The sequence below is a fragment of the Bicyclus anynana genome, chromosome 3 (genome assembly GCF_947172395.1).
Source record: "Bicyclus anynana chromosome 3, ilBicAnyn1.1, whole genome shotgun sequence".
NCBI classification, from domain to species: domain Eukaryota; kingdom Metazoa; phylum Arthropoda; class Insecta; order Lepidoptera; family Nymphalidae; genus Bicyclus; species Bicyclus anynana.
Window position 1 is genome coordinate 3,656,278 of NC_069085.1, and position 26,379 is coordinate 3,682,656.

The 26,379-nt window shown below is 35.8% G+C and overlaps 2 protein-coding genes across 7 annotated transcripts in view; one reads left to right on the plus strand and one right to left on the minus strand.

The window, feature by feature from the left end:
* LOC112045488 (dual specificity calcium/calmodulin-dependent 3',5'-cyclic nucleotide phosphodiesterase 1) overlaps positions 1–26,379 on the plus strand; it is a 201,681-nt gene that overhangs the window by 75,007 nt on the left and 100,295 nt on the right. The gene's annotated exons all lie outside the window — the stretch shown is intronic.
* Positions 862–15,654, minus strand: LOC112045489 (maltase 2-like). Its single transcript, XM_052891281.1, has 11 exons — positions 15,603–15,654; positions 13,631–13,810; positions 11,217–11,374; positions 9,509–9,634; positions 8,519–8,775; positions 7,461–7,659; positions 6,015–6,122; positions 5,104–5,254; positions 3,345–3,540; positions 1,316–1,453; positions 862–931 (listed from the first exon to the last, which is right to left on the minus strand). Exons 1-11 carry the CDS (start codon positions 15,637–15,639, stop codon positions 862–864), a joined length of 1,620 nt encoding a protein of 539 aa, XP_052747241.1. The 5' UTR covers positions 15,640–15,654.

Here is a 26,379-nt window from a genome sequence, read left to right on the forward strand (position 1 = left end):
GTCTCTGGAAAAAATATTGGTTATCTGTTGACCAACAAACAACAAATAACTCCAAAAACTATCTCGAGTGGATACTTAGGTATCTATACCTATAGACTTGCCCAGATCTTAAACAAATACCTATACATAAGCAGAAAACGTCTATAAGTCATTTATATACATAAACGGGACATATATATAAATAAACCGGAATTTTAGAATTTTTTTTTGGAATCCAAAAAAAATTAAGTTGGAAACTCGTCTGCATCTGCATTTGGCATCTATAATTTTAACACTTTCAAGGTAAGAATGAATAGATAGGTTTATTTTGGCAAACGTGATTTAATTTGGATTCATACTTTTAATTTATCACAATTATTTTTTAAATCGCAGGAAGAACATCATCATACGTGAAAAAAAATTCAAAGAACAACACCTTTTAGAGACGTCAAAAATTACACAAGTGAACAATTTAATCCACCTTTTTCAAAAAATTTCCGAGTAGTAATAGTATTTTAAAGTATTTAGGTTTTTCAAGGTCGTCATTAAAATTGTCGAGAATAATCTGATGTTTTCAAAATTTATGGTAACCCTATTGGTATTGAGTTTTCTCCTTTATGGTCGATAAGTTTATATTTAAAGAAATGATGCCATATTGTTCCTATATTTATTTAGGTGTAAAAATTAAGTTTTACATACGCAAACTTTATTTAACTGGATTGTAAATTGAGATAATATTAATAAGTATTAATTATCATCATTGAGTCCACTGCCAGACTTTTTCATATATTATGAGAAAGACTATGAAAAAAGAAAAGTAATTAATAATTAAAAAATATTTTTATTTTTAATAACAAAATATATTTTTTGATTGATAATATTTTACACTTGCATCCTCAATACTAGAGCCTCGTCCGCGCCAATGTCCAAATAATTCGCATGCACATTGTCACTGCAAAAATAAATTAACATTTAAAAATTCTACATGATCATCGAGCAACACTATATTTTATTTCCACGAGAAGGGGAACTACGCGGATGAAAAAGGGGAAACATTGGAACACTCACTAGTTCTGAATTTTTTTTCCATCTTTTGACTCCTAAATGGACGACCGGTCGCCCGTATCCCATACGTGACATGTAAAAAAATATAACTATCACTAAGGGCAATAGGCGAGCACAGTATCATGCTCCGCGTGATAGAGGAACATAAAGAGATTTTTTAAATGGCTCACAACGGTAGATTAAAACCGCATTCTCTGACTGTCGGCTTCTTCAACGCAGACGGGCTTTTCGATAAAATATCGCGGGCAGCAAATGGTTAAGGATTTTTTACCTGAAAGTCCTAGTAGAAAGCACGCTGCTAGCCTCGACCTCTAACTGTCCAAATATAAGATCAAAGGCAGTTAGATTGACAACTTGATAGGTTCTACCGACGTTCATAACTACTACATAGGCGTCGTCGTTGTACCATCTGTAACAATATGATTATATCCAATGATATTAAATAATGTTAGATGTGTTATTAGCGCATGAAAAATGAAAGAAAAAAAGAAGAAAAATCGATTCTTTTTATAAATTGTTTTTATTAAAAAAATTGGTAGCCTGTAAAGTCGGTATACGGGCGAAAGATTTACGTGACAACGACTTTAAGTGGTAAAATAATTTTAATGTGAATATTCATTCGTATAGTAGGAAGAAGGATGAAATAATAGTAACAATTTAAAACATTTATTTATACAAAGAATTATATTTAAAACATTAATTTATACAAAGAATCACGCACTGAATTTCATATTAACAAAATTTTATTCACTCGCTCTCATTGTGAGCGCATAACGTGAGCGGAGCGTAACGCAGTTTCTTGAAGTGTCACCCGGCAAACCAATTTATAAGACGTTGTCCCGTCAAAAAGTAAAGGTTACAGACAGTCAATATCCTTAAGCATTTAAGACTGGGGATTTTATCTCCTAACCTAAGGAATGAATGAATAACCTGATAATATTACTCGCAATTAACCTATGAATATTATTCAAATCATTCCGTTCAATCGATTTAATTCACGTTTATTGATTCCCGACCACTTTAAAGTAAATTCCGCACTCTCAAATATAATTGAATCGTTCACAAACTAAGAAAAATGACAAATAATAATAATTATTACTACTTGATTCAACAATTGGTAGGTAAGTTTCAAGTCTTTCTTCAGCAAAGATTCTGTATTTAAAAGATCTACTCTTTCGAGACTCTTCACAAATAATGGTTTATATTTGCACAATTGTTTGCTCCATTGTTTGAACAATAACTCGATCATAATGTTAATTGGCATTCTACATTTCAAGGCAATAACTGGTTGGATAAAAAATTCGTTCAAATATTCCCATTTACTTAATAAAGTATTTTTTATTTAGAATTCCACTCACAAAAATTAAAATGAGTTATAAAATAAGTTTCACGGCTTAATTTATACTGACCCTACTAAAAGTAGTTACCAGATTATTTTTTGGCCTTTAGTTTAATGATTTGTATATTTTATCTTAGCTCTTTCTTTTGATATCTTTCTTTGATATATGATATTTGATATGATATTAGTCAGGGATGCCTAGAACATTTTGTTCAACAACAGTTATGGATTCTGGTAACTAACTGAGTTACCAGGAAATGAAAAATTCTGAGCGTCTTAACGAAACAATGTACCACGCAATTTCTAGGAAATTGTGGCTGTTAAGTTGTTTAACTATTAATTAATCAACAGTAAAAAAAAATATCTGGTTAGTAACAGCTTTTGATACACTACCCTCCCAACTAAAACCTCCTTAAACTACCCTCCTTAAAAGTTGTTACTAACTGTTTTAAGCGCCAAAGACTCATACCGGCCGAGTCTCAAGCGAAGACCCATCAACGTTCGGTACACTTGATAATGAGATCGCTCTGCTAACCGCTGACTGGCCAAAGGATGATTATTAATTAATGATAATTGTTACAAATATAAAACTTACCTTTTAAACGCAAAGACTTCATTATTAAGCGCCAAAGACTCGTACCGGCCGAGTCTGAACGCCGGTCTCAAGCGAAGACGCATCAACGTTCGGTAGACTTGATAATGAGATCGTTCTGCTAACCGTTGACTGGCCAAAAGATGATTATTAATTTATGATAATGGTGACAAATATAAACCTCACCTTTTAAATGCAAAGACTTCATTATTAAGCGCCAAAGACTCGTACCGGCCGAGTCTGAACGCCGGTCTCAAGCGTAGACGCATCAGCGTTCGGTAGACTTGATAATGAGATCGCTCTGCCAACCGCTGACTGGCCAAAGGATGATTATTAATTTATGATAATGATGACAAATATAAAACTCACCTTTTAAACGCAAAGACTTCATTATTAAGCGCCAAAGACTCATACCGGCCGAGTCTGAACGCCGGTCTCAAGCGAAGACCCATCAACGTTCGGTAGACTTGGTAATGAGATCGTACAGCAGACCGCTGACTCGCCACGTTGATATGTTCGTAACCTTCTGCTACCGGAAGCCACGACTTCTCTGCTGCTGAGAAACCTGTAGGTATTAAGATAAGTTAAAATTATATCGGTAGTGCTACGGAGTTGCCCCAACCTACATCTAACAGGCCTGTGCCCTGTTTAGTTTAAATAATAAATTTTATTCATTGAAAATATAACTACTTATACCTACACATTGTCCTTTTCTTCGTCTAAGTTTATGTTTTGGAGAGTATGTAGTGTGAATATCATCACCGCATTAGAAAGACAGAAAGAAAGAAAATAAGTTTATTCACTTTTTAGTGTCACAAACAGTACATCCTATCTTAGATATTATATGACTGTCTGTGACACCAAACAGAAAGGGTTTACAGCTCAGCATTAGCCGTTCATCGCAGGAAAGCAATGCCCAGCGCTGATTTTCAGCTGAGACCCGGGTGACGTCACAGTCAGTTATAATTACAAACTAACCAACTAATCAAAATACTTTAAATACATTCAAATAAAAAATTCTAGATAATAAAACACAAAACACATTACTTAAGTGAATAAGCACGAATATTACGACAACTAGCTGATATTGTTAGTAATCTGTAATTCTGTCGTTTCGTATTTACTTCTATTTATTTCACGGAATTAATTAATAAAACGTTAGTTTTAGTGTTTTCTATTTTCTGTGATTTATTTAATGCTAAATTGATTAGGTAAAAAATGTCATGCGGTGGATACTGACAACCCTTCGTGGATATCATTGAGTAATTGACATTGTGATCTTCGTTAACTAATTTTTACAGAATACAAAAAATGCGGTTGTTATTGATTTTATGTTAATAATAATAGTAAGTTAGTAATTAATTATAGTAAGTTAGCGAATAGACCGACAGAGTTAGTGATGTCACAGTATTTTTTTTTTACTCTTTACAAGTTAGCCCTTGACCACAATATCACCTGATGGTAAGTGATGATGCAGTCTAAGATGGAAGCGGGCTAACTTGTTAGGAGGAGGATGAAAATTCACACCCCTTTTTCGGTATCTACACGACATCGTACCGGAACGCTAAATCGCTTGGCGATACATCTTTGTCGGTAGGGTGGTAACTAGCCACGGCCGAAGCCTCTCACCAGCCAGACCTGGACCAATTAAGAAAATCTCAATCGGCCCAGCCGGGGATCGAACCCAGGTCCTCCGTTTTGTAAATCCATCGCGCATACCACTGCGCCACGGAGGCCGTCAAATCGTACCGGAACTCTAAATCGCTTGGCGGTCGTTTTTGCCGGTAGAGTTGTAACTAGCCACGGCCGAAGCCTTTCACCAAACCTGGACCAATTAAGAAAATCTCAATCGGCCCAGCCGGGGATCGAACCCAGGACCTCCGTCATGTAAATCCATTCCACTGCGCCACGGAGGTCGTCAAAAATTAAAAGATATTGTGATACCTACTTGTTTTTCTCTTTTCAGTTCAAGCAGTCTTTTTTTTCGTTTTTACAATAATAGTTTTTTGTTAATAATAGTAAGTTAGTGATAATAGTAAGTTAGTAATTATAGTAAGTTAGTGAAAAGACCGACAGGGTTAGTGCTGACACAGTATAATGGTACGTATACACGGTTCAATCTCATTACCTGCGTTCTTTCCGTTATTCCACTGGAAGGGCGTCCGCACCGGGTCGCGGGACACGTCTATAAAGTTGACCGGGTCATCCGTATTGCAGGCGAGCTGGTCCTTCGTCTCGGTCCACGGCACGAACCCATTTACCATACCTATTTCTTCGCCCTTTGTAATGGAAATAAGTTTACGCACTCGGAATAAATGCGACAAATTATCGAGCACTTTCATACCTATTTTTAAAATGTTAATTTTATTGTACCTGTGGAATTGGACTGGGCGAAATTTTTATTTACAGTTACCACAACTTATAAAAACCAGATTGGTCGGTCACCAACTGGGGGTTCCGTACAAATTTTTACGCACATAATGATTGATGTACTTTAAAAGAGGAATGATTTAATTAATCACAAATGTATTACATTAGATTTTTCCCTATTAAACTTGGCAAATTTCACAATTGTAGGTCAAAGGAAAGCACCTGTCAAACTGTAAGTATGTTTTTTGCACGCTTATCTTCTATACGTTAACTTAGAAATGTGATTTTTTTTCAAAGTTACAAGGGACTGTGGACCAGATATAATTTCAACTCGTAACTCTAAGCTCTCATTCGCACGAGAGTTATTTTTAACGGACATTAAAAAAACATTCAAATACAACAAATACATAACCAAGTCTACACGACGGCGTTTTTAAAACACGACGATTATTTATTGAGCGTTTTTTAAACACAATGATTGTTGCACCATGAATTAAATTAAGAACGATACAAAAGTATCGCTTTTTAGAAATCTCGCGCGAATGAGGTTAAAGCGTTAGCGAGTTAAAGGGTCTAGACAGACGGATAACGAGGTGATACTGTTTATTTGAATTAAGATAGGGAACCCTAAAATTGTGAAATTATAACATTATCTTTCCTCTTACCTACCATGTAAGTGATAGCGATTCCAGGCAACAGTAGGACGAGCATGTTGAATGCGTCCACTAGCTCGGGTCGAAAGCGGGATGCTACTCTGCCTATATCGTTGGTGCCCGTCTGAAATCATCAGTACATACATGTAATATACTTTACTCCTACCCAAAACTCTATCCCTACCCTACCCGACCGTACCCGTACTCTACCCAACCCAACCCTACCCCTCTTTTAAGTATTATTACGAATCTTTTGTATGGGAGTATAGAAAGTGTTATTGTTAGACTTTTTTTAATTTTTATATTCCCCAAACCTTGTCCTAACAATGACGAATACATAAAACTAAAAATCATCCAAATCGGTGCAGTCGTTCGAAAGTTATGCGGTCACGTACATTTCGGAGATCAATTTTTATTTATAAAGATTTCTTGTAAGAAAGAAAACCTTAGTATTTATTACCCCAGACCCGACTGGATCTTGACAAAACCTTGACAAATCACGTAGGTACCTAAATCTTTTTCAAGAGTCACTCCATGAATATCAGCTCAGGACGCTCTAAGAATTCTATAATAATGGGGATGATGACTAGGTTTGCATATATTGATTTTTACGAGACATTCGGCCAAATACGCGTAAGGCTAATCAATAAATAAAAATGTCACAAATCAAGGACGTCATTCCTTCGCGCTATTTTGTATAAAGCGTATTTAGCGATCCGTGGCAGCACCCTAAATATATCTCTTTAAATCCCTGTGGCTCCGAAAGTAATGATATTAGGACACTCTTACGTGGGATGATGACTAGGTTTAAATATATTGATTTTTTTGATTATGATACATTCGGGTAAATAAGGTCAATGTTAACTAATTTATACATAAAAAGCAAAGATTGTCTGGATATTTGCAAAATAAATAAGATTATACAATTTTAAAATCTATTCAAAAACTTTTATTGTAATTAGATGAAAATTCATACAGTTTTAGCTTTTTTACATTAAATGTGACATTTTTTAATATCTGAATAATAAACATAAACGCACAAATAACAAATATCTTTGTTATAGTAATATGTTTAAACGCCAATACAAATGTAACGATCATTATATACCTACGACGTCATTAGTTAGTACCATTTTGTATGGAGCGTTTTTCAGGGATCCGCGGCAGCGCCGCAAGTCTGACCCTTTAAATTCCTGTAGCTCCGAAAGTAATGATCGCAGATACCCTGTTATTTTTACAAAATTGCTTTACTATTAGCACACTCTTAATTTATATACAACTTAAAAAACTGTCATCATCCCATTTTGTCTGACACCTCACGAATCAAATCGACATCTGTATTTACACAATTAACTACTGGAAACAATACTTACAATTATTCTACGTAATACTCGTAGTCTATTAAATTCATTACCTCTCGTTTCGATATGCTTGTCTAAAAAAGGGGATACAAGTTCATTACCACCCAATTCGCCGGCTTCCGTAGCGGTTTGTAGGTCAACCAGCGATCGATCGCATATTTCATGTCTCTGGCATCCAGCTCCTTCGTCAAGTCCTCTATGAGTGCGAAATTGAATGGGATGTGCGCTCCGTAGTGGATACCCTCTCCGTAGTACTTCACCGCGTTTTTGATACCCGTTGACGCATCTGTCATCATTACCCTGGGACAATTTATTTATTAGGCACGCGTTGATGTAAATAAAATCTTTTTAACAAAACAAAATATCCGACTTCAAAGATAACTCATTAAAGCATAACATCGTACCTACTATGTGCTTTCTATTAATCGGTTTAAAGACGGTGCCAAACAACAAAATAAACTTTAAGAGCCTATATACGCTAGCTATGGTATAGCTTTTTAGTGTGTCCTAGCATAGTGGCTGTAAACGCATCAGTATGGGCAATTTCGTTGACTTATTTCAGTTACATAGACTTAAACACAAAATAACTGAACCGATTGTCGTGAAAATTAAATAGGACCAAAAAATTCGTTGATAAGTGACGAAGTCATGAAGAAACAAACATGAAAAAACATACGCGTAGAATTTAAAACCTCCTCATTTTTTTGAAGTCGGTTAAAAATAAAATATAAAAAGACAAGTGAAAGTCGGACTCGCCCACCTTTAAAGTATGTTAAAAAAATTAAATAAAGACACTTGTAACTATGTATGTAAGAAAATCTTGGAATCTTAAATTTGACCCACTTCCCGGTCTTCGATTCGGATGAAATTTTGCACACGTGTTCTGATAATAATACACGCTAGCTAATTTAATTGAATTTAATCATAAATGTCGTGTCATAGGTTCTTTGTCCTTTAGCCCTTGACTACAATTACACCTGATGGTAAGTGATGATGCAATTTAAGATGGAAACGGGCTAACATGTTATGAGGAAGATATCCACATCCCTTACGGTTTCTACACAACATCGAACCGGAACGCTAAATCGCTTGGCGGTACGTCTTGCCGGTAGGGTGATAACTAGCCACGGCCGAAGTCTCTCACCAGCCATAATCTCACCTTGTCAAGTTATCCCGAAGACTAATAGCGTCAAATACATCGCGGAACTGTGACATTAGATCGTATGTCTCCTCCAAGTCCTTAGTGTAAACGTGATCCAGGTACTCGTAGTCATCAGGTCCGTACCCTGGCCTTCCAGTCTTCGGTTCATCAGGATACCTTCCTCCAAACAAATCCTTGTCAATTTCGACGAAATGATTTACTGCATTTATTCTCATGCCCGCTACTCCTTTCTCGAGCCAGTATTTTATTATACTCTAGAAAATAATTTATTTTCATTACACGAGAGCTTGTACGATTGGGGATTTGGGGATAAAGAAATCATCATCCAACGTGATTTCTCATGTTATCCCGAAGAAAAATAAATATAGGTTTTAAGGTTATAGCACACATTGTCATAACTCGGAAAAGATTTGTAAGCGTATAGCCTCGCCGTTAACCAGACATCTAGAAGGCTACAGATAGGCGACGCTACGCAGGAGGGCTATTCAGTTACGATGTTTTGTATAACTATATATAAGTGCGAGTTTCAAATTCACTGCATCTTTCTCATTCTATAGTATCGTTTTAAATAGAGAAAAATAGAGGTGAATTAAAAACTCGCACTTCCGAGTTATAAGAATATCGTTACAGAATAGCCTAGCTGACCTCATGGTCCAAGAGCTGGTGGACATTTATAGGTATTCGTATAGTATTTAAAAACTTATTCTGTACCTCTCCTATCCTAACCTAATACAGTATTGGAAACCTGGCTGGGGAGTAGTGCGGATCTTATTTAACCAAAAAGGAGGAGGTTCTACGTTCGGCTGTATGTATGTTTTTTTTTATGTATGTCCAGCGATAATTCCGTCAATTATGGACCGATTTTGAAAATTCTTTTTTTGTTTTGTAGGGTTTACTTCCAAGGTGGTCCCATTTTTTTTTAAATTATTCTTTTCATTTTACAAACAAAGCGTAAAATAAATATTAGTATAGAATATAACTCCTTACCTTTAATTCTTCAACAACTACTGGATTTCTAAAATTCAAATCAGGCTGAGAAATTCCGAACTGATGCAAATAATATTGATCGCGATTTGGGACGTAATGCCATGCACTTTTTCTGAAGACACTTATCTGAAATTTAAATGGAATTAAGCTAACAAGGATTTACTCGCTCGGTCTGATGGATGAAGAAGACACCTTGGTTTAAAATGAATAATGAAATTTTGCTCAGTAATATTTCGTAGAACCGTTATTAGCATTTTAGAAAAGAGCACAATCAAATTATATTGTTATAACGGTCCATGATAAGATATCATGGACCGTTATAAGCCAGCCAGGTTTGGCTGGTTAGGAACAACACATATAGAGAAGGGACATTAGCGTAGCGTGCCTTTGAGGAACCCTGTATCAAAATTAGTTGAGAGGGGCCACACAACATAAAGCACTTATTATAACCGTTGTAATATACGAGACAACAACTAATTCAATACGCGATATTTTTTTTGGGTTCGAGTGTGAAACTCTGGGTTCAATGTAACACTCGAGGATTTGAGTGTTACATTGAAGTAAACAATGAAAATAAAACAATTCAATATTTGAAAATTCAAATTTTAATTTTCTGGTACTTTCAGACGTAAGGGGCCACTGTAGTCTGGGGGCCCGTATCATTGATACGGCTAATACGGCCAATGCCCTTCAAGGATGACTTGTGCTCATCCGTGACATGTTAGTGGGCTTACTTGGTAGAGTTACCCATACCTCTGACGTTAAATCTTAATTAAGTTGTAATCTATATCTAAATACACCTTGGTATCACATCACACTATCACACTAATATTATAAAGGCGAAAGTTTGTATGTAAGTGTGTAAGTATGTTTGTTTCTCTGCTACTAAAGCGATTTGGCTAAAATTTGGAATGGAAATAGATTTTGCTCTGGATTAACACATAGGCTACTTTTCATCCCGGAAAAATCCATGGTTCCCGCGGGATTTGTAAAAAACTGAATTCGACGCGGACGAAGTCGCGGGCGTCTGCTAGTTTAAATATAGAATTCTAATTCTGTATTCTAATGACAAGTTTTGCCTATAAATGGTCTATTTACAGCTGCTTTATAGGTCACAGTGGAGATTACTACGCTTTCCATTATCGCGTAGGAGAGATAATTTCCGTTTCCTCTCTTGTACTGAGCGTTATGACAGTCGTGTCACGAACGAGATGCTCTGTAAAGTTTGCATCATCGTATTTGCCCAGCGTTTCCTATATTTAAACAGGATTGTAAACGAATATTTAGTTTTTTGTGTCTGTTTAAAAAATTTACAAATCCACAGATCTACGGCCGCATAATATTTACTTACGTTATATACACTGTGCTTTATTTATTATAAATTGTTTATATTTTTAATTTGTATGATTTTACGAGTTTTATAATATAAAAAATTATTTGTGTACTAGTGGATGAGTAGTTATAAAATAACAAGATTTTTTTTGTCAAAATTTCGATTCAGTTCCATCCAAATTTATCTAACAATATTGTGTTACAGAAAAATAAATCGTTATCTACTTTTATCATGAAAAATCCATCGAAATAAGGCCGAGGTTTACTGTTTTAGCTGGTGGGGTAACTATTCGCGATCAAAGCTTTGACATAAAGAAATCGCTTCTAGAGATAAAAGCCACCTCCAAAGAAGTATTTAAGTATAAATTAGTCTCACCCAATTATTAGGTGGTCGTCTATATCCTTTAGAGTCTAAGTATCCATTTTCCCAGATGTACCAGTCACTATAATACTCGTCTCTGTGCAGTGACTTTATGAACCACTCGCTCTCGTTGCTGGTGTGATTCGGCACGAAGTCCAACACTACTTTTATATCTGTTGAAGAGATAAATAATTTCAAGCTTAGAATGGAATATTTATACAGGGTGTCCCGTAAATAGTACGACATACTCTACAGGGTGATAGCGATACCAAGGCCTACTAAAATAACGCAATATATGTAAATAATTACCAAGTATAAAATCAACGCATAAGAAATTTTTCAGCACATGGTATGACTAAACTGCACTGAAGGATTTTTGTATTTTGTACAAAAAACAAAATTTCGGCTAACATAATATGTTAATTTTTATAGGACAGCCTGTATAATAGACGGAGAGCCCGTGAACCCCAGACCTTCGTCATTTTATAAAAGCTGATAGTTTGTCAGCTCATGCTCCTGTCATAAGCAAGCACGGAAGCCAAGTATGGAGTTTGGACCGTGGTGGCTTTGGGAGGTAGCAGATTTTAAGAATCCAGACCCTCAATCGTCTAAGTATATATTTTTTTTTTATCTGCATAATATGAGAAATGTTAATATCGCTAGAGACCTTTGAAGTTTCAAATGAAATAGTGTTTTTCGAAAGGTTGCCACGAATATTGAGTTGACGTGTGACTGGGAATACAATGCTGCCAACACTTAGTAAGGTTTTTGAAAAAATCATTTTAAATCAACTTTTAAGTCATTTTAATTTAAATAATTTATTTCACCCTGAACAGTATGGTTTTACTAAAGGTCGCAGTACAACTGATGCAGGTGCTAAACTTTTAAAACATATATATGATGCATGGGAAAATGCTAAGAATGCTATTGGTGTATTTTGTGATTTGTCCAAAGCATTCGATTGTGTTGACCATAACATTCTTTTACTTAAGTTAAGCCACTATGGCATAAAAAGTGTTGCACTCGATCTCATCGCCTCTTATCTTAGTGATAGAACACAAAAGGTATGCATAAATGATTCAAAGTCTCGCGGTTTTTCTAACACAATGGGCGTCCCACAGGGTTCAATTCTGGGTCCTTTTCTATTCCTAGTGTACATAAACGATTTACCACACCATGTTAGCGGCATCTGTGAGATAGTACTGTTTGCTGACGACACATCCCTAATTTTTAAGAGTGACAGAAGTAAAGATAATTCCGACGATGTAAACCGTGCCATATCGCATGTGTCGCATTGGTTCACTGTTAACAACTTACTTTTAAATGCAAAGAAAACTAAATGTATTGAGTTTTCATTACCAAATGTTATAAAATTAGATAAGTCTATAATGATCAATGGTGAAACACTAGAAATAGAGAATTCCACAGTTTTCCTGGGAGTGACCTTGGATTCTAAACTTCAGTGGGGTGCTCATATAGAAAAACTGTCAGGTAAACTCAGCTCAGCTGCTTTTGCAGTGAGAAAAATAAGACAGTTTACTGATGTTGATACAGCTAGACTTGTTTATTTTGCGTACTTTCACAGCGTAATGTCTTACGGTATTTTGTTGTGGGGCAAGGCTGCTGATATACATTCTATATTTGTACTTCAAAAAAGAGCAATTCGAGCAATATATCAACTAAAATCACGCGAGTCCCTTCGTCAAAAGTTTAAAGAAATAGGCATTTTAACAGTAGCCTGTCAGTATATATATAACAGTATAGTTTATGTGAGACAAAATATTAATTTGTACAAACGAAAAGGAGATCTAAACCCACGTCTTACTAGACACGGGCATAAGTTAGTTATTTCTGCATATCGTCTCCAAAGAGTTAAAAAATCTTTTGTGGGTTTGGGTGTACTCTTCTATAACAAGATCCCCAAGACTGTGATGGACTTGCCAATGCACAACTTTAAGCAATGTGTTAAAAAACATTTACTTAGTCAAGGTTACTACACTATTGATGAGTTCCTTAACGACAAAGGTGCATGGAGGCCATTGGATCAGCTTCCACCTTCACACAGGAAATAAAACTATAAGAAATTGTAATTTAATTGTTATCAAATGTAAATTGTAATACTGTATGACTTTTTCAAAAGAGCAACTGTTGAGTTTCTTGCCGGTATCTTCTCAGCAGAACCTGCCTTCCGAACCGGTGGTAGAATCTTTACAAATAGTCAACTGACGTGTCAAAAGTGCTTGTAAACTGAGCCTACTTGAAATAAATGAATTTTGAATTTTGAATGCCTGAGGCACGAGGGTGTAACACCACCAAAATCTAAACCCTACGTTATCAGTGAGTATATTTTATCCTCGTATTCCCACAGGAACGAGAACTACGCGGATGAAACCACAGGGAGTGCGCTATTTAGTACATAAAAGACTTACTCAGCTCATTAGCCTTCTTCAGAAGATGTTCGAAATCCTCCGCTGTGCCGTATTCAGGGTCAATGGTATAATAATCTGTTACGTCGTATCCGAAATCGTGCATCGGAGACTTGAAAATGGGTAATAACCATATAGCGTCTATAGTTAGCTCTTTTAGATATTCTAATCTTGATGTGATACCTAAAATCGTCAATAGTTAAGGTACAGTTTGAATACTTTTGAAAGTATGTTTGGATGTATAATGGTAAGACGTACAGACAAGCGTTTGACAATAAACAGTTGATAGGCAGAATGAACGTTCTATTAACTAGATATTAGTAGATATTTCCATAAGTATTTTTATCATCATCAAAGAATTCGAAGTTCGAAGCCTGGTAGGCTAACTATTGGACCAAAGCGGCAGTGACATGCAATGACACTGACTGGAATAGCGTACCACAAAGTAATGCTATGTGTCGATCAACCTTTTGACTTTGATCTTGATTTTGATTTTGAGGCATAGTCCTCATGTACCTGTAATTACACTGGTAAACATGCTCTTCAGACTGAAATACAGCAATTCTTTTTAGCAGCAAAAATAAGTATGACTGTAGTAATTTCTTAGACTAGCTTTTCAAAAAAGCTCTACCACTACATAAGTAAACACAGTGTAAAAAGCTTTTAGATTGCACCTTTATTCAAGTGACATCACGATTGTACACTAATATATCAAAAACAATAACTGTACAGTTACTAAACAGCTTTAATAGCACTTAATCTCATTAACCTCTCGCCCTAGACGGGTAAGTTATTAAGGTAGTAAACCATGACCCAAGTCTCGTACTCTCTCCAAAGGACCGGAGCCAATTTACGAAGGTCGTTACCAAAAATTGAGTGTTTTCCTCTAACCGCACCTTTTCTTTATATAATTTTTCACTCAAACGTAAATTACGTAAAATACGATGGTGTGTAAACCTTAGAACTTTTAAAAAGAAATACGGCTTTATTTATTTATTTTCTATGTAGTTAGTCTGAAGTCTATGTAGTAGTCTGACTATGTAGTTAGTCTGTACGCCGTAGAAGTAGGAGCGAGAGGATTAATGTAAAATATCTCTATAACTAGCTTAAAGAACTTGGCCTCTCTAGAAATGCATCAAGTTCTATATTAGAACGGGTATCCAAAGCTGAGTTTACCAAAAGTTTACTAAAGTCACTGACATAGCTCAGCGAGTCGCGAAGCTGAAATGGCAGTGGGCAGGCCACATAGTTCGAAGAGCCGATGGACGTTGGGGTCCCAAGGTGCTGGAATGGCGACCCCGCACCGGAAAGCGCAGTGTTGGTCGACCCCCCACTAGGTGGACCGAAGACATCAAGCGGGTTGCAGGGAGCCGCTGGATGCTGGCGGCTCGAGATCGTTTTGTTTGGAAGTCCATGCAAGAGGCCTATGTCCAGCAGTGGACGTCCATCGGCTGACAATGATGATGATGATGATGATGATGATCCAAAGCTGCTTTAATAGGATCTTACCAAATTTGGCTAGGCAGGGAGAAAAACACGAGTGTAGGAGGGGAGTATTGATCGATACTCAAGAAATTCTTTAACCCTACATCTTGTAGTCACAAGTTCGGGACTCTGCTCGGAGTTTTTCTCTCTACCACGCGATGGACCCGGCACATGCAGGGTGAATCCATGGAATGCTAAGATATTCGTCACTCTTTGTAAGCTCATAATTAAGAATCCCAACCCATACTTTTGTAACTCAGAATGAGAGGGGTTAGGCCTTGATCCACCACGCTGGCCAAATGTTGACGCAGGTTTCCTCACGATATTTTTCCTTCACCGTTTAAGACACGTAATATTTAATATCTTAAAATGCACATAACTGAAAAGTTAGAGATGCGTGCCCCTAAACGGATTCGAACCTACGCCCTTCAAATCGAAGGCAGAGGTCATATCCAATGGGCTATCACGTCTCTAAGATAAAAATACTTACCATTGATGTCCCCAATTCCATCTCCGTCACTGTCCATGAAAGAGCGAGGGTAGATCTGGTAGAACACCGCCGTCTCCCACCAGTCCTGCTTCACGTTTACATTCTCGTATCGTGCGTCAACAGTAGTTAGTATAAGAGGAAATAAAAACTGCCACATAACTGAAACAGAGTTACTATCTAAACAACCACGCCAAGGTAGGGCAGTGAGCGTCAGCTCCCCCATACATTTTCAAAGAATATAGCCAAGTTCAAAGCAACCAAAATCCTTAAGCCATTCAGTGGGCTTTCAGTGCTAAGATCTAAGAACATAAAACACTTGCTAAAGCTGCGTGGTGTAGGAGGTAATAGTGCTGCATTTATCGTCTACCTACCTTCAATTGATATTTTTCTAAATGTTCATAATATGATCAACTTGTGACTATCCTAAAGCCTTTCTTGATGAGTCTTTCTTGATGAGTACTGTCTACCAACAAATAAATTAAAAATGAGGGTATAAATCACTAGTCATTTCACACCTAATAATAATTATAATCATCATGTTCTATTAATGGAATAAAATTTGATTTATAAGCTTAGAACAATTAGATATGGTTAATGTATTTTATATAACACTTTATAAACAGACCATACATAATTTAAAATAAAAAAGTTATGAAATAGCATGCGTTTTCTACCTTCATTTCTAATTTCTTTGTTGGTAAACAGTACTCATCGTGAAAGTTTGTAATATAGGCTACAGGCTGGCGATATCCTTGTACAGAACCGTGTTGAATTGAATTTATAAGCAAAAGGTAACACATTATTAATAAATATAAATTAAAATAAATACCTATTACTGAATTGAAAATGACACATAGATTTACATCAACTAAAGTTACTAAAACAATCCGTTTATAACGCAGAACACGGTGAATATTTTTTTTACCTTTTTTACTATTTTATAAAACACTTACTTATAATTCCAAGACGTTGTTAGTCACTAAAAATTAGTCACATTTACAATTTCTAAATGATAAAATTATAATCCTAATTAAAATTCATTCTGCGACTGGGCGAACTAAACGAATGCCCGTTGTTCTATATATAAAGCCAAGCGAGTCCGTGTTTCCAAACACTACTATTGTTTATAATAAACACCATTCATGGTAATCGAATACTTTTATAAACTTCATGACATCTATATTTTTATGAGATCATACATCACAATCTGTTTTCATACAGTTGTTTTTTTTTTATTCTTTACAAGTTAGCCCTTGACTACAATCTCACCTGATGGTAAGTGATTATGCAGTCTAAGATGGAAGCGGTCTAAGTTCTAAGCGTGAACATCATATTTTTGTTTCTAAGTACATGTTATTTTATATGAGAATACCAGTATCTATATTAAAATGAAAAAGATTTTTCAAGCACTTGTGTGCTCGTGACGTTCGAGCCGTCCACATCTCTTGTTGTGTCATTCTTTATGGATTACTTGGGATAGGCGGGGAGAGTGACTTGAGTGGAAAAGGGGAGTGTTTGTTAACAGTCAAAGGCCTAAACCCTACACACAACGTTCACAAGTGCGTGACTTCACTCAAGGTCATTCTGTGCCATTCTATGGTCTTATTTTGGTTACAGTTTGTTTTGTTAATTAAGTTGTCCTGATAAATTTTGTGAATCATAACCTTTGTTCGACAGTTAAGTTTAGATATGCGAGGGAATATAAATAGGAGATTTTAAGGAGAATCGACAAATTACTCATTCGACTACACATAAAAACTACACCTAAGTATGATACCGATTCTGTTTTGATACGTCACGACACGTCATTCTGTATTCAATCAAAAAATATTTTTTAAAATGTTATAAAAGTTAAAAAAAAATTAAATGTTGATAAACGTTCTATCCCGGATAAATATATTTACACTTATGGTTACCGCGTATGGTCAGGCGTTCGAATAAAAATATTTGTGTATATTTATAAATGAATGAATAAATACAAGTTCATTAACTTACTTTCTTTTGTTCCAGGTAAGATGAAACGGTCCCGAATATAGTAGTAGCAAAGGGAGTACTTAAGTCTTTTGAATGCTGGCTGGAGAGATGGAGATCATCACAGTACCTAACGGGCTAGGGTTGCCACGACAAAATATAATTTTTCTTTGTAAGTACTATTATTATGCTTCAAACCACGAATTCCTGAGTTCAAGTTTGTAATCAATCAGATCAATATGTACTAATTGTGAGTCTCCGCTCTCTATGTTAAAACGATTCAATGTATAAAAATAATTTAAACAAATGTCTCTAGAACTGCAACAAGGTCCATATTACAACGCCTAATTTAGGCAGGGAGAACAACACGAGCGTAGAAGGAGAGTGTTAATAGATTATGAATGAATTCCTAAACTCTTTGACGGCCTTCGTGGCGCAGTAGTATGCGGGGTGGATTTACAAAACGGAGGTCCTTGGTTCCCCGGTTGAGCAGATTGAGATTTTCTTAATCGGTCCAGGTCTGGCTGGTGGAAGACTTCGGCCGTTGCTAGTTACCACCCTACCGGCACAGACGTACCGCCAAGCGATTTAGTGTCCCGGTACGATGTCGTGTAGAAACCGAAAGGGGTGTGGATTTTCTTCCTCCTCCTAACAAGTTAGCCCGCTTCTATCTTAGACTGCATCATCACTTACCGTCAGGTAAGATTGTAGTCAAGGGCTAACTTGTAAAGAATAAAAAAAAACAAAAACTCTACTCCCATTAATTACAAATCCACGGCTCTGCTCGGATATTGTCTCTCTACCACGCGATGGACCCGGCACCCGCACGTTTTATCCATGGAATGCAAAGATATTCGTCTCTTTACAAATACGCTTTATATTTGGATGGTTGAGGTTCTGGATTTTGACCCACCTTTCAGAACCATGGTCCTTTCTAAGCCACCACAGTCAAAACTTCATAATTGACTACCATACTTACAACCAAAAGGGGTGAGGATGTTCATCCTACTCCCAACAAGTTAGCCCGCTTCTATCTTAGATTGCGCCATCACTTGCCATCAGATGAGATTGCAGTCAAGGGCTAACTTGTAAAAAATAAAAAATAACTTACCTATAGTAGAAGCTGATGGACGTTGGGGTCCCCAACAGGTGGACTGACGACATCAAGTGAGTCGCAGAGATACATTGGATGCAGGTGGTTCAATATCGTGATGTTTGGAAGTGATATGATGATGATGATGATGATGATGATGATGATGATAGTAGAAGCATAGGCCGACAAACTGGCCTTCATAAAATGAAGTAGGTCTGGCTATTATAAGCTCTCAGTCCATTATAAGAATAAAAAAGCTGCGACACCCAGACAGTTGTATGTTTAATCTTAATCTTGACAGCCCTCGTAAAACGCGGCAGACAAAAATGCTACCATCCCCCTTGGTTAAGAAATACAATTTGCATTCAAATGTTTACATAACTGTAGTGTTCGTCGGGGGTTTTGTAAGATATTTCTCTTGTTTTGAAAGGGTTTTTAACCAACTTCATATAATGGTATTCAACCCTTACATTTTCCGTTATGTAAAAGTATATATGTTTTTACTTTCTATACTAATATTATAAAAAGGTGTTGTAGGGGTAATCTCTGGATTTACTGTTCCGATTTAGAAAATTCATTTACGATCTTAAAGTACATACTTTCTTTTGTTTTAAATCTTAAATTATCTCTGTATCTACTGCACTTATTTTGAAAATTCTTTATCATTAGAAAGCCACGTTATTTGTGAGTCTCATGGACTGCGTTTTATCCCCGTGTTCCCACCGGAACATGAACTATGCGCGTAAACCACGGGGCGTTGGCTAGTTTTTCTTAAAATTGCACGGATTAAACTCGTAGGTTATAAGAACAACTATAATTTTATCGAAATAGATTGAATGTGAGAACTTTATCATGTATTTCTACCAAAAATGAGTTCATTGACCTTACTTTATAGAGATTGATCGGCAATTTATCATTTATGCGGGTAGCAAGACCCATCAGTATGAGAGGAAATTCTCCCTTTAGGGGATAATTTGCAATAAAAACCTTATGTGGAAAATGTTTTCATCATTCTGTTGACGTGACAATGTTTTCACTAAGGAAATTCATTTATATTTTTTTTTTGGCTAGCTTAGGTCTATGAGGAGGAAATAAATGGAAAGAGAGCACTTTGTTTTTTTAATTTCTACTGACTACAAAGTATAAACAACGACATAATTCAAGGGTTTTATAAACTGACTTCAAAAAAAGGAGGAGGTTCTCAATTTGAGTCTATGTTTTTTAATTTACTAACACGTGATCGGGCTAGCACGGCCTTCAAACTGATCAGTAGGTATAATATAATATAATTTTAGTTGTATGTTTTACGTATAGTATAATCAGTATGTATTATGTTTTTAAAGTCAGTTGATTTTATTTATAATACCTGTGTAATTATCATCATCATAATTATATAAATCCAAAATGTCAATCATCAAGAAAACTGCTTGACGTGCAAAGATAAAATTTGGCAGGGACGTAGGTTATAGTTAGTACCGCTAAGAAGAGTCTAAGCGCGGACGAAGTCGCAGGCGTCCGCTAGTTTTCTCAATGTCGGAAATTGGAAGTTGAAATGTAGGTGATATCACCTTTAACTGTACTCTATCCATAATCTTTCTCCAAACTTCACCAATAACAACTCATAGTCGACTCACTGTTGAGCACGAGTCTCCTTTCAGAATAAGAGGGGTTTAACTGACAGACTTTACACACACTATCCAAACTTAGTGAAATCTAAGTCCTGACTTTTAAAAAGACTAGTTTATATTTCAAGAAACCTCCAAACGGAGGGTAATTCAAAACGAAAAATTTCCAACGAAAAAAATAGGTTTCGTTGTTCGCCCTCATGTTATTCAGATTGGTGACAGCAATTTATCATTTTTGCTCTGCGCACATCGTCAGCCCGTGAGAAAAATTCCCCCTTCAGGGCGTAATTTGTTATAAAGACGACGCGTGAACGATGTTTTCAATTCCGTGGTTTTGTGTGATGTCATTTATTAATGCTATGTATAAACACAGAGTAACTAGAGAGAGTCTTTACAAACTGCGTGCTGAAGCCGGTGCAACCAATAAAAAAAAAAACAAAAGTCACGCGTCTCCTTGACATCCGCTTATACTAACTTTTTTCAAAATTTAACACTTGCAACAAATACGTAAATTAATATAATAATCAATAATAACCAAAAAAAAATACTCTATCTTATTTCTTTAGTGTTTGTAAACAGTTTTAAAATATTTAAAAACGTATGACGCCATTTTTCTTGAATAATATTGAAATTACTGATGCGACGGTTCGTATCGTACTGACAAGAGGACGTATTCGTTTTTGAATTTCGTATCCGTGACGGGTACGACATCGTCATATTCCGTACGCTACATCTGTATATTATTGATTAATCTGTGTGTATAAATGGATGGAAGTTTGTCGATTTTTCATATTCCCATGCTTTAGCCACTGATCCAGAGTTAGATTGCACTATTAGCAAAAAAACATAGGCTTTCATTTTTAATTTAACTAGCCGACGCCGGCGAATTCGTCGGCATGAAACACTACCCCTATCCTATCCCTACTACCCTCAGTATCCAATGTCAATCTCCTGTTTCTAAGCTACCTCTCCACCAATTTTTCATCCAAATCGGTCCAGCAACTAGTGATTTATATATAGAGTAACTAACACGACTTTCTTTTATATATATACCTGTATACTAGCTGACGCTGCGAGGGTTTACCCGCGTGGTTCCTGTACACATAGGAACGTGGGGATAATAGCCTATAAGCCTTCCTCGATAAATAGGCTACCTAACATTTTGGCTCCTATCTTAATTCAAAAGTATCTGTAACGGGCATGCATAAAAATGACTTCATTTTATTTAACTTTTGACAACACAATTACGAGTATATTACTGTAATGTAAAAACTTTGATGAGTAACTTCCGTTAACAAAACGAGAAGATTATTATACTCGAATGGTAGAAAATAAACTTGGTTAATGTAATAAAACTTTAATTTTATGATTTTTTTTTAATTTACGATAATCTGGCATATCTTCCTAGAAGAAAAATAAGCATAAGGTGTGATAGAAAGAAAATAAGTGAGTATGTATTCTTACTAAAGGATAAGAATAAACAAAAAACCATTTCAAAGCGGGAACTTATTTTTTTTTTATTTGTAACACAGATTAGAAACAATCGGCAACGTAAAAAGATGAATTTCCGAGCTACTCGCCAATTACCATCTCTTCTCCGTAGAGTAGCTGATTACCTATGTCTTCCTTAACAAAAACTGTCGACCTTGACTTTTTTAAAAGTGCTGCAAGGAAACGAATTTTAACAAAAATAATATATGGCTAAATTCAGAACATAAATATTGTAAATACTAAATTTTCAGTTAGCTTAAGTATTTTGTTGTATTTTTTTACCCAACTGCAAGAAGGGTTACTAAACTTATTATAAAAAATTTACCTTCTTTAACGTTTACTTAAGGCTTATTTTCCTAAGTACAGCGATTTTCTTTTCAATTCGTAATACGTGGACGAATGCTATTCTTTCTTATAAAGATTTGCCACAATGTAATAGCCAATAAAACATTTAATTAAGTCTATTCTCGCTTTCATCTTCAGTGGGAAGCAATCCGATTACTGCCGTGATTCAATCTCGCCATTTTGCTACGCCAAAAGGACGGATCTTGCGTAAAATGGACTTTTTTCTCTCTGTATAGTTTCGGGAAATTCGTTACTAGCCTATTTGATACTTTCAACATAAACAAATATAATGTTGTAGGAAATAGTCTCGTGGCGTTCGAGCCGTCCACATTTCTTGTTGTATAATTCTATATGGGTTACTTGGGACAGGTGGGGAGAGTAACTTGAGTGGAAAAGGGGAGTGCTTGTCGACTGTCAAAGGATCCTTTAACCCTACACACAACGTTCACAAGTGCGTGACTTCACTGAAGGCATTCTCTGCCATTCTGGGGTCTTATTTTTGTTAGTTTGATTTGTTAATTAAGTTGTCCTAATAAATGTTGTGAAACCTTTGTTCAACATTGGTTTTCTCATATTTTTTTAAATCCACTTTTGAAGCTTCTGTTAAGAATGTATATCGAGAACAAGAATCTGCTTTTAGGGTTCCGTGTCTCGAAAAGGATATAAACGAAATTTTTTTAAGATCGCATTGTTGTTCAACTCGCACGTATCCGTCTTTTTTATTTACGAATAGTAGTTGACGAAATGAGCAGATAACCTGAGGTGCCAACATACGACTAGCGAAGAGAAATATATAACATTTTGCATAATGGCTTCGGAGTTGTCCTAGTCATATCTCTTTCGTATCAATGCAATAAAAGAGATAGCGGTATTTCCGGTTGCGCCGCCTTTGATTGAATTTTGTCTATTTTTCTAGAAGAGATGATCTCGTTGTCGCATGTTAGCGCCACAGAATTAATAGATTTTATCTTTAGCATCCTATATTCACTAACTGTTCAACACAAGTCTCCTCTTAGAATAAGAGGTGTCAAAATTTAGTCCTCCACGCTGGCCAAACGTAGAGAATTAAGATAATTCACACGACACGTAATATTTAATTTCTTAAAATGCACATAACTGAAAAGTTGGAGGTGCTCAACCATAGTTGTAGGAAAGGAGTTTAACCCGTGGCTTTGGAAGGTAGCCGATTTCAAGGATCCAAACGCTCAACCGTCCATAGCGCAACTTAATTAGGTATATTACTCATCCATAGACAAGGCTAACAAGGGTTTTAATATACCTAAAATAGTATTTAAGAAGAGAAGATAATTAAGCTTCATTAAACGGGTTAATACGTTTCAATCTTACACAATGACCAGTACCCGGCTAATTAACTACACATAAAACCTAGCGGGTTAAAGTTTTGAGGGTAGTTGAACAACGCTGCTTATGTCTAGTCACGGCTCAGTCTACTCGAGCTCGGCTCTGACGACGTTCACTAATGATAATAAAGCCCTTATCCGGGTCGCTGGGTTTTGGTTATAAATCATTTTCTAGATTAAATTTTAACCTACCACTATTTTAACTAAGTTACGTAACATAGACGGGGAGCAGGTGAACCCTATTCCTTCGTCATTTTATAAAAGCCGTAAGTTTGTCAGTTCATACTCCTACCATAAGTACGGTAGCTAATTATGCAGTTTGGACCGTAATTCCTTTGCGAGGTATCAGGTTTTAAGGATCCAGATCCTCAACCGTCTGAGTATAAAGGATAATTTTTAGGGTTCCAAACGCTCATAGTACAAATACGAAACCCTTATAATCTCACTCGCGCAAATTTTAATGTATGTCTGTTTTCTCCGAATATACCAAACCAATCCATTTGAAATTTGGGACACATACCAATTGGTGAGATAGCCTTAAAGTTTCAAATTAAATAGTGTTTTTTTTTTGGATGGGTTGCCGCGAAGCTGGCGACTGAGAATATAATTTCTTATATTATGCCGAGGGAAACATGAAAAAATTACACTTAATGCTTAGACGGTTGAGGGTATAGATCCTTAAAACCTGCTACCTGCCAAAGCCACCACGGTTCAAACTCCATAATTGGGTACCGTACTTACTTATGGTAGGAGCATGAGCTGACAATCTTTCAGCTTTATAAAATGACGAAGGTCTGGGGTTTACTGGCTCTTAGTGTACTAAGTTTGATAGTAACGAAAATTTAAACTCATTATGCGCGCAGGTGAATTTAAAGGTAATGCTTTTAAATTTGCCTGCATGTACTCGTAATTATGTTAAGAACAATGGAAACTTCCCATGCAATATTTTAACAAAAATAATTTTGAAGCGTTTATTTATGAAACACTGTTAAAACAATAGACATTAAGTAAATTACGTAAATATAATTACTTATTAAGATATTTTGTTTGAAGCCACGATTAGCCACGAAAGCCACGGTTAGCCACGAAAAAGATATAATTTATTTGAGGTTATGTCAATATTAAAGTAAAGTAGACAAAAAAAGTTAATCCAAATGAGTTATATTCAATTATTAGCCCATCTATTATCAACGGAATAATACAGGGTGTTTAGAAGTCCCAACAAAAAACCTATGTCCTGCGGTGAATGTCCATCGGCTGATATGATGATCATGATGACTACAGAGCCTGGCCTCTTCCCTTATAGAGCTTAGACTCACCACACTGCTCCTATGTGGGTTAGCGGGCTATATTAAATTAATAATTATGTTGACTAGTAGGATATTTTCTGCCTAACTAAAGATTAATTTGAAATTATGCTGCTTAAAATATATTTACCAAAACAAAAGTCAAACAATTTTAATAACAAACAGCCGCACAGTTTATTATTTTCTGGAATAAATTGTATTGCTGCTACAATAAATAATTATAATCCTCTGAAATGCTACGCTACGGAATAATTACCATCTTTGTGTTTTGTGAAAAACAAAACAGAGGTGCATTTTGCACAAAAGATAAAGGTGGCTAAAGAATTAAAATAATCTCTACTGGACTATACTTACTTTTTAAGTAATTGTAGTATAGTATAATTAATTAAATATCACGTGTCTCAAACGGTTATGGTTAAACATCGCGAGGAAACCTACATACGAGTAGGTACATGAGAATTTTCTTAGTTCTCTACGTGTGTGAAGTCTGCAAATCCGCATTGGGCTAGCGTGGTGGACTATTAGCCTAACCCCTCTCATTGTGAGAGACTCGTGCTCAACAGTGAGCCGAATATGAATTGTTAATAATATTATAATTTACTGTTTAGTCATGAAATAAAATTCCAGGCCTGGCCTTAATAATATAATTATAGGACAGAGCATTTGGATCGAAGACCTACGCTACGCTGTACTAGTAATAAGTCCGACTTTGCGTGCTAAGTGTAAATTTTTAATTTTGAATGTTTTTAATTATTTTTTTATTTATGTGTGCAATAAAGTAATTCCGATTCGTTCAGTTAAATCGTCGTAAAATGATTAAAAATTATAGAATCATCAAAAAAAATGTTTGAAATGTCCTTTAGTCCTTTTTAAACCCCTGACAACTTGTACGCCAATTCTCATAAAAATTGTTAGTCTGGATATACATTTATTCACTGGCTAATTTCGAACAATGTTCCGAACACTAAACTCGACTCATTTGACTGAAAGCTCTTCAAAACAAGAGAAACTGTTACTAACATTTCGAATGTGGAGTTATATTTGAAATAGCTCTGCACTAGAAAATCGTTTTCAATGGTCTGAAATTCATTGTTGTTTGGGTTAGCCATTATGCTAATTTTAAAACTAAATTTATTTTTTGCTATCCGTATTATTTTAATACGTGGCATTTTCCGGATAAAGAGCGCCATTATAGGCGCGGGATCTTTTTCGCTTTATTCGTTCCTGTTTTTCAAAATCTAAAAACAATGCTTCGAACACCTGTTTGTCCCATGTTACAAGTTATAAATTACAGAAATATGTTTTAGGAAGGCGGTTTTAGTTGTAATAGTAAGATGTACAGACGTTTCACAGGTTTGTGTGCGAAACTAAAGGAGCGTGAGCAAAGGAGAAACAGAATTTGAAAATTTATTGGATTTTAGTGGCTACTAAACAGTTTTTTTGTAAACAGGTTTCGATGTCACACGCCTTCCTTTATATTAACACCGCAGAAACCTATTGTTAAATAATACCAACAGTTATTTTTATAAAGAACTACAAGAACCTAATCAATATAACGCCAAAATATTTTTAAAGTAGTTTTGG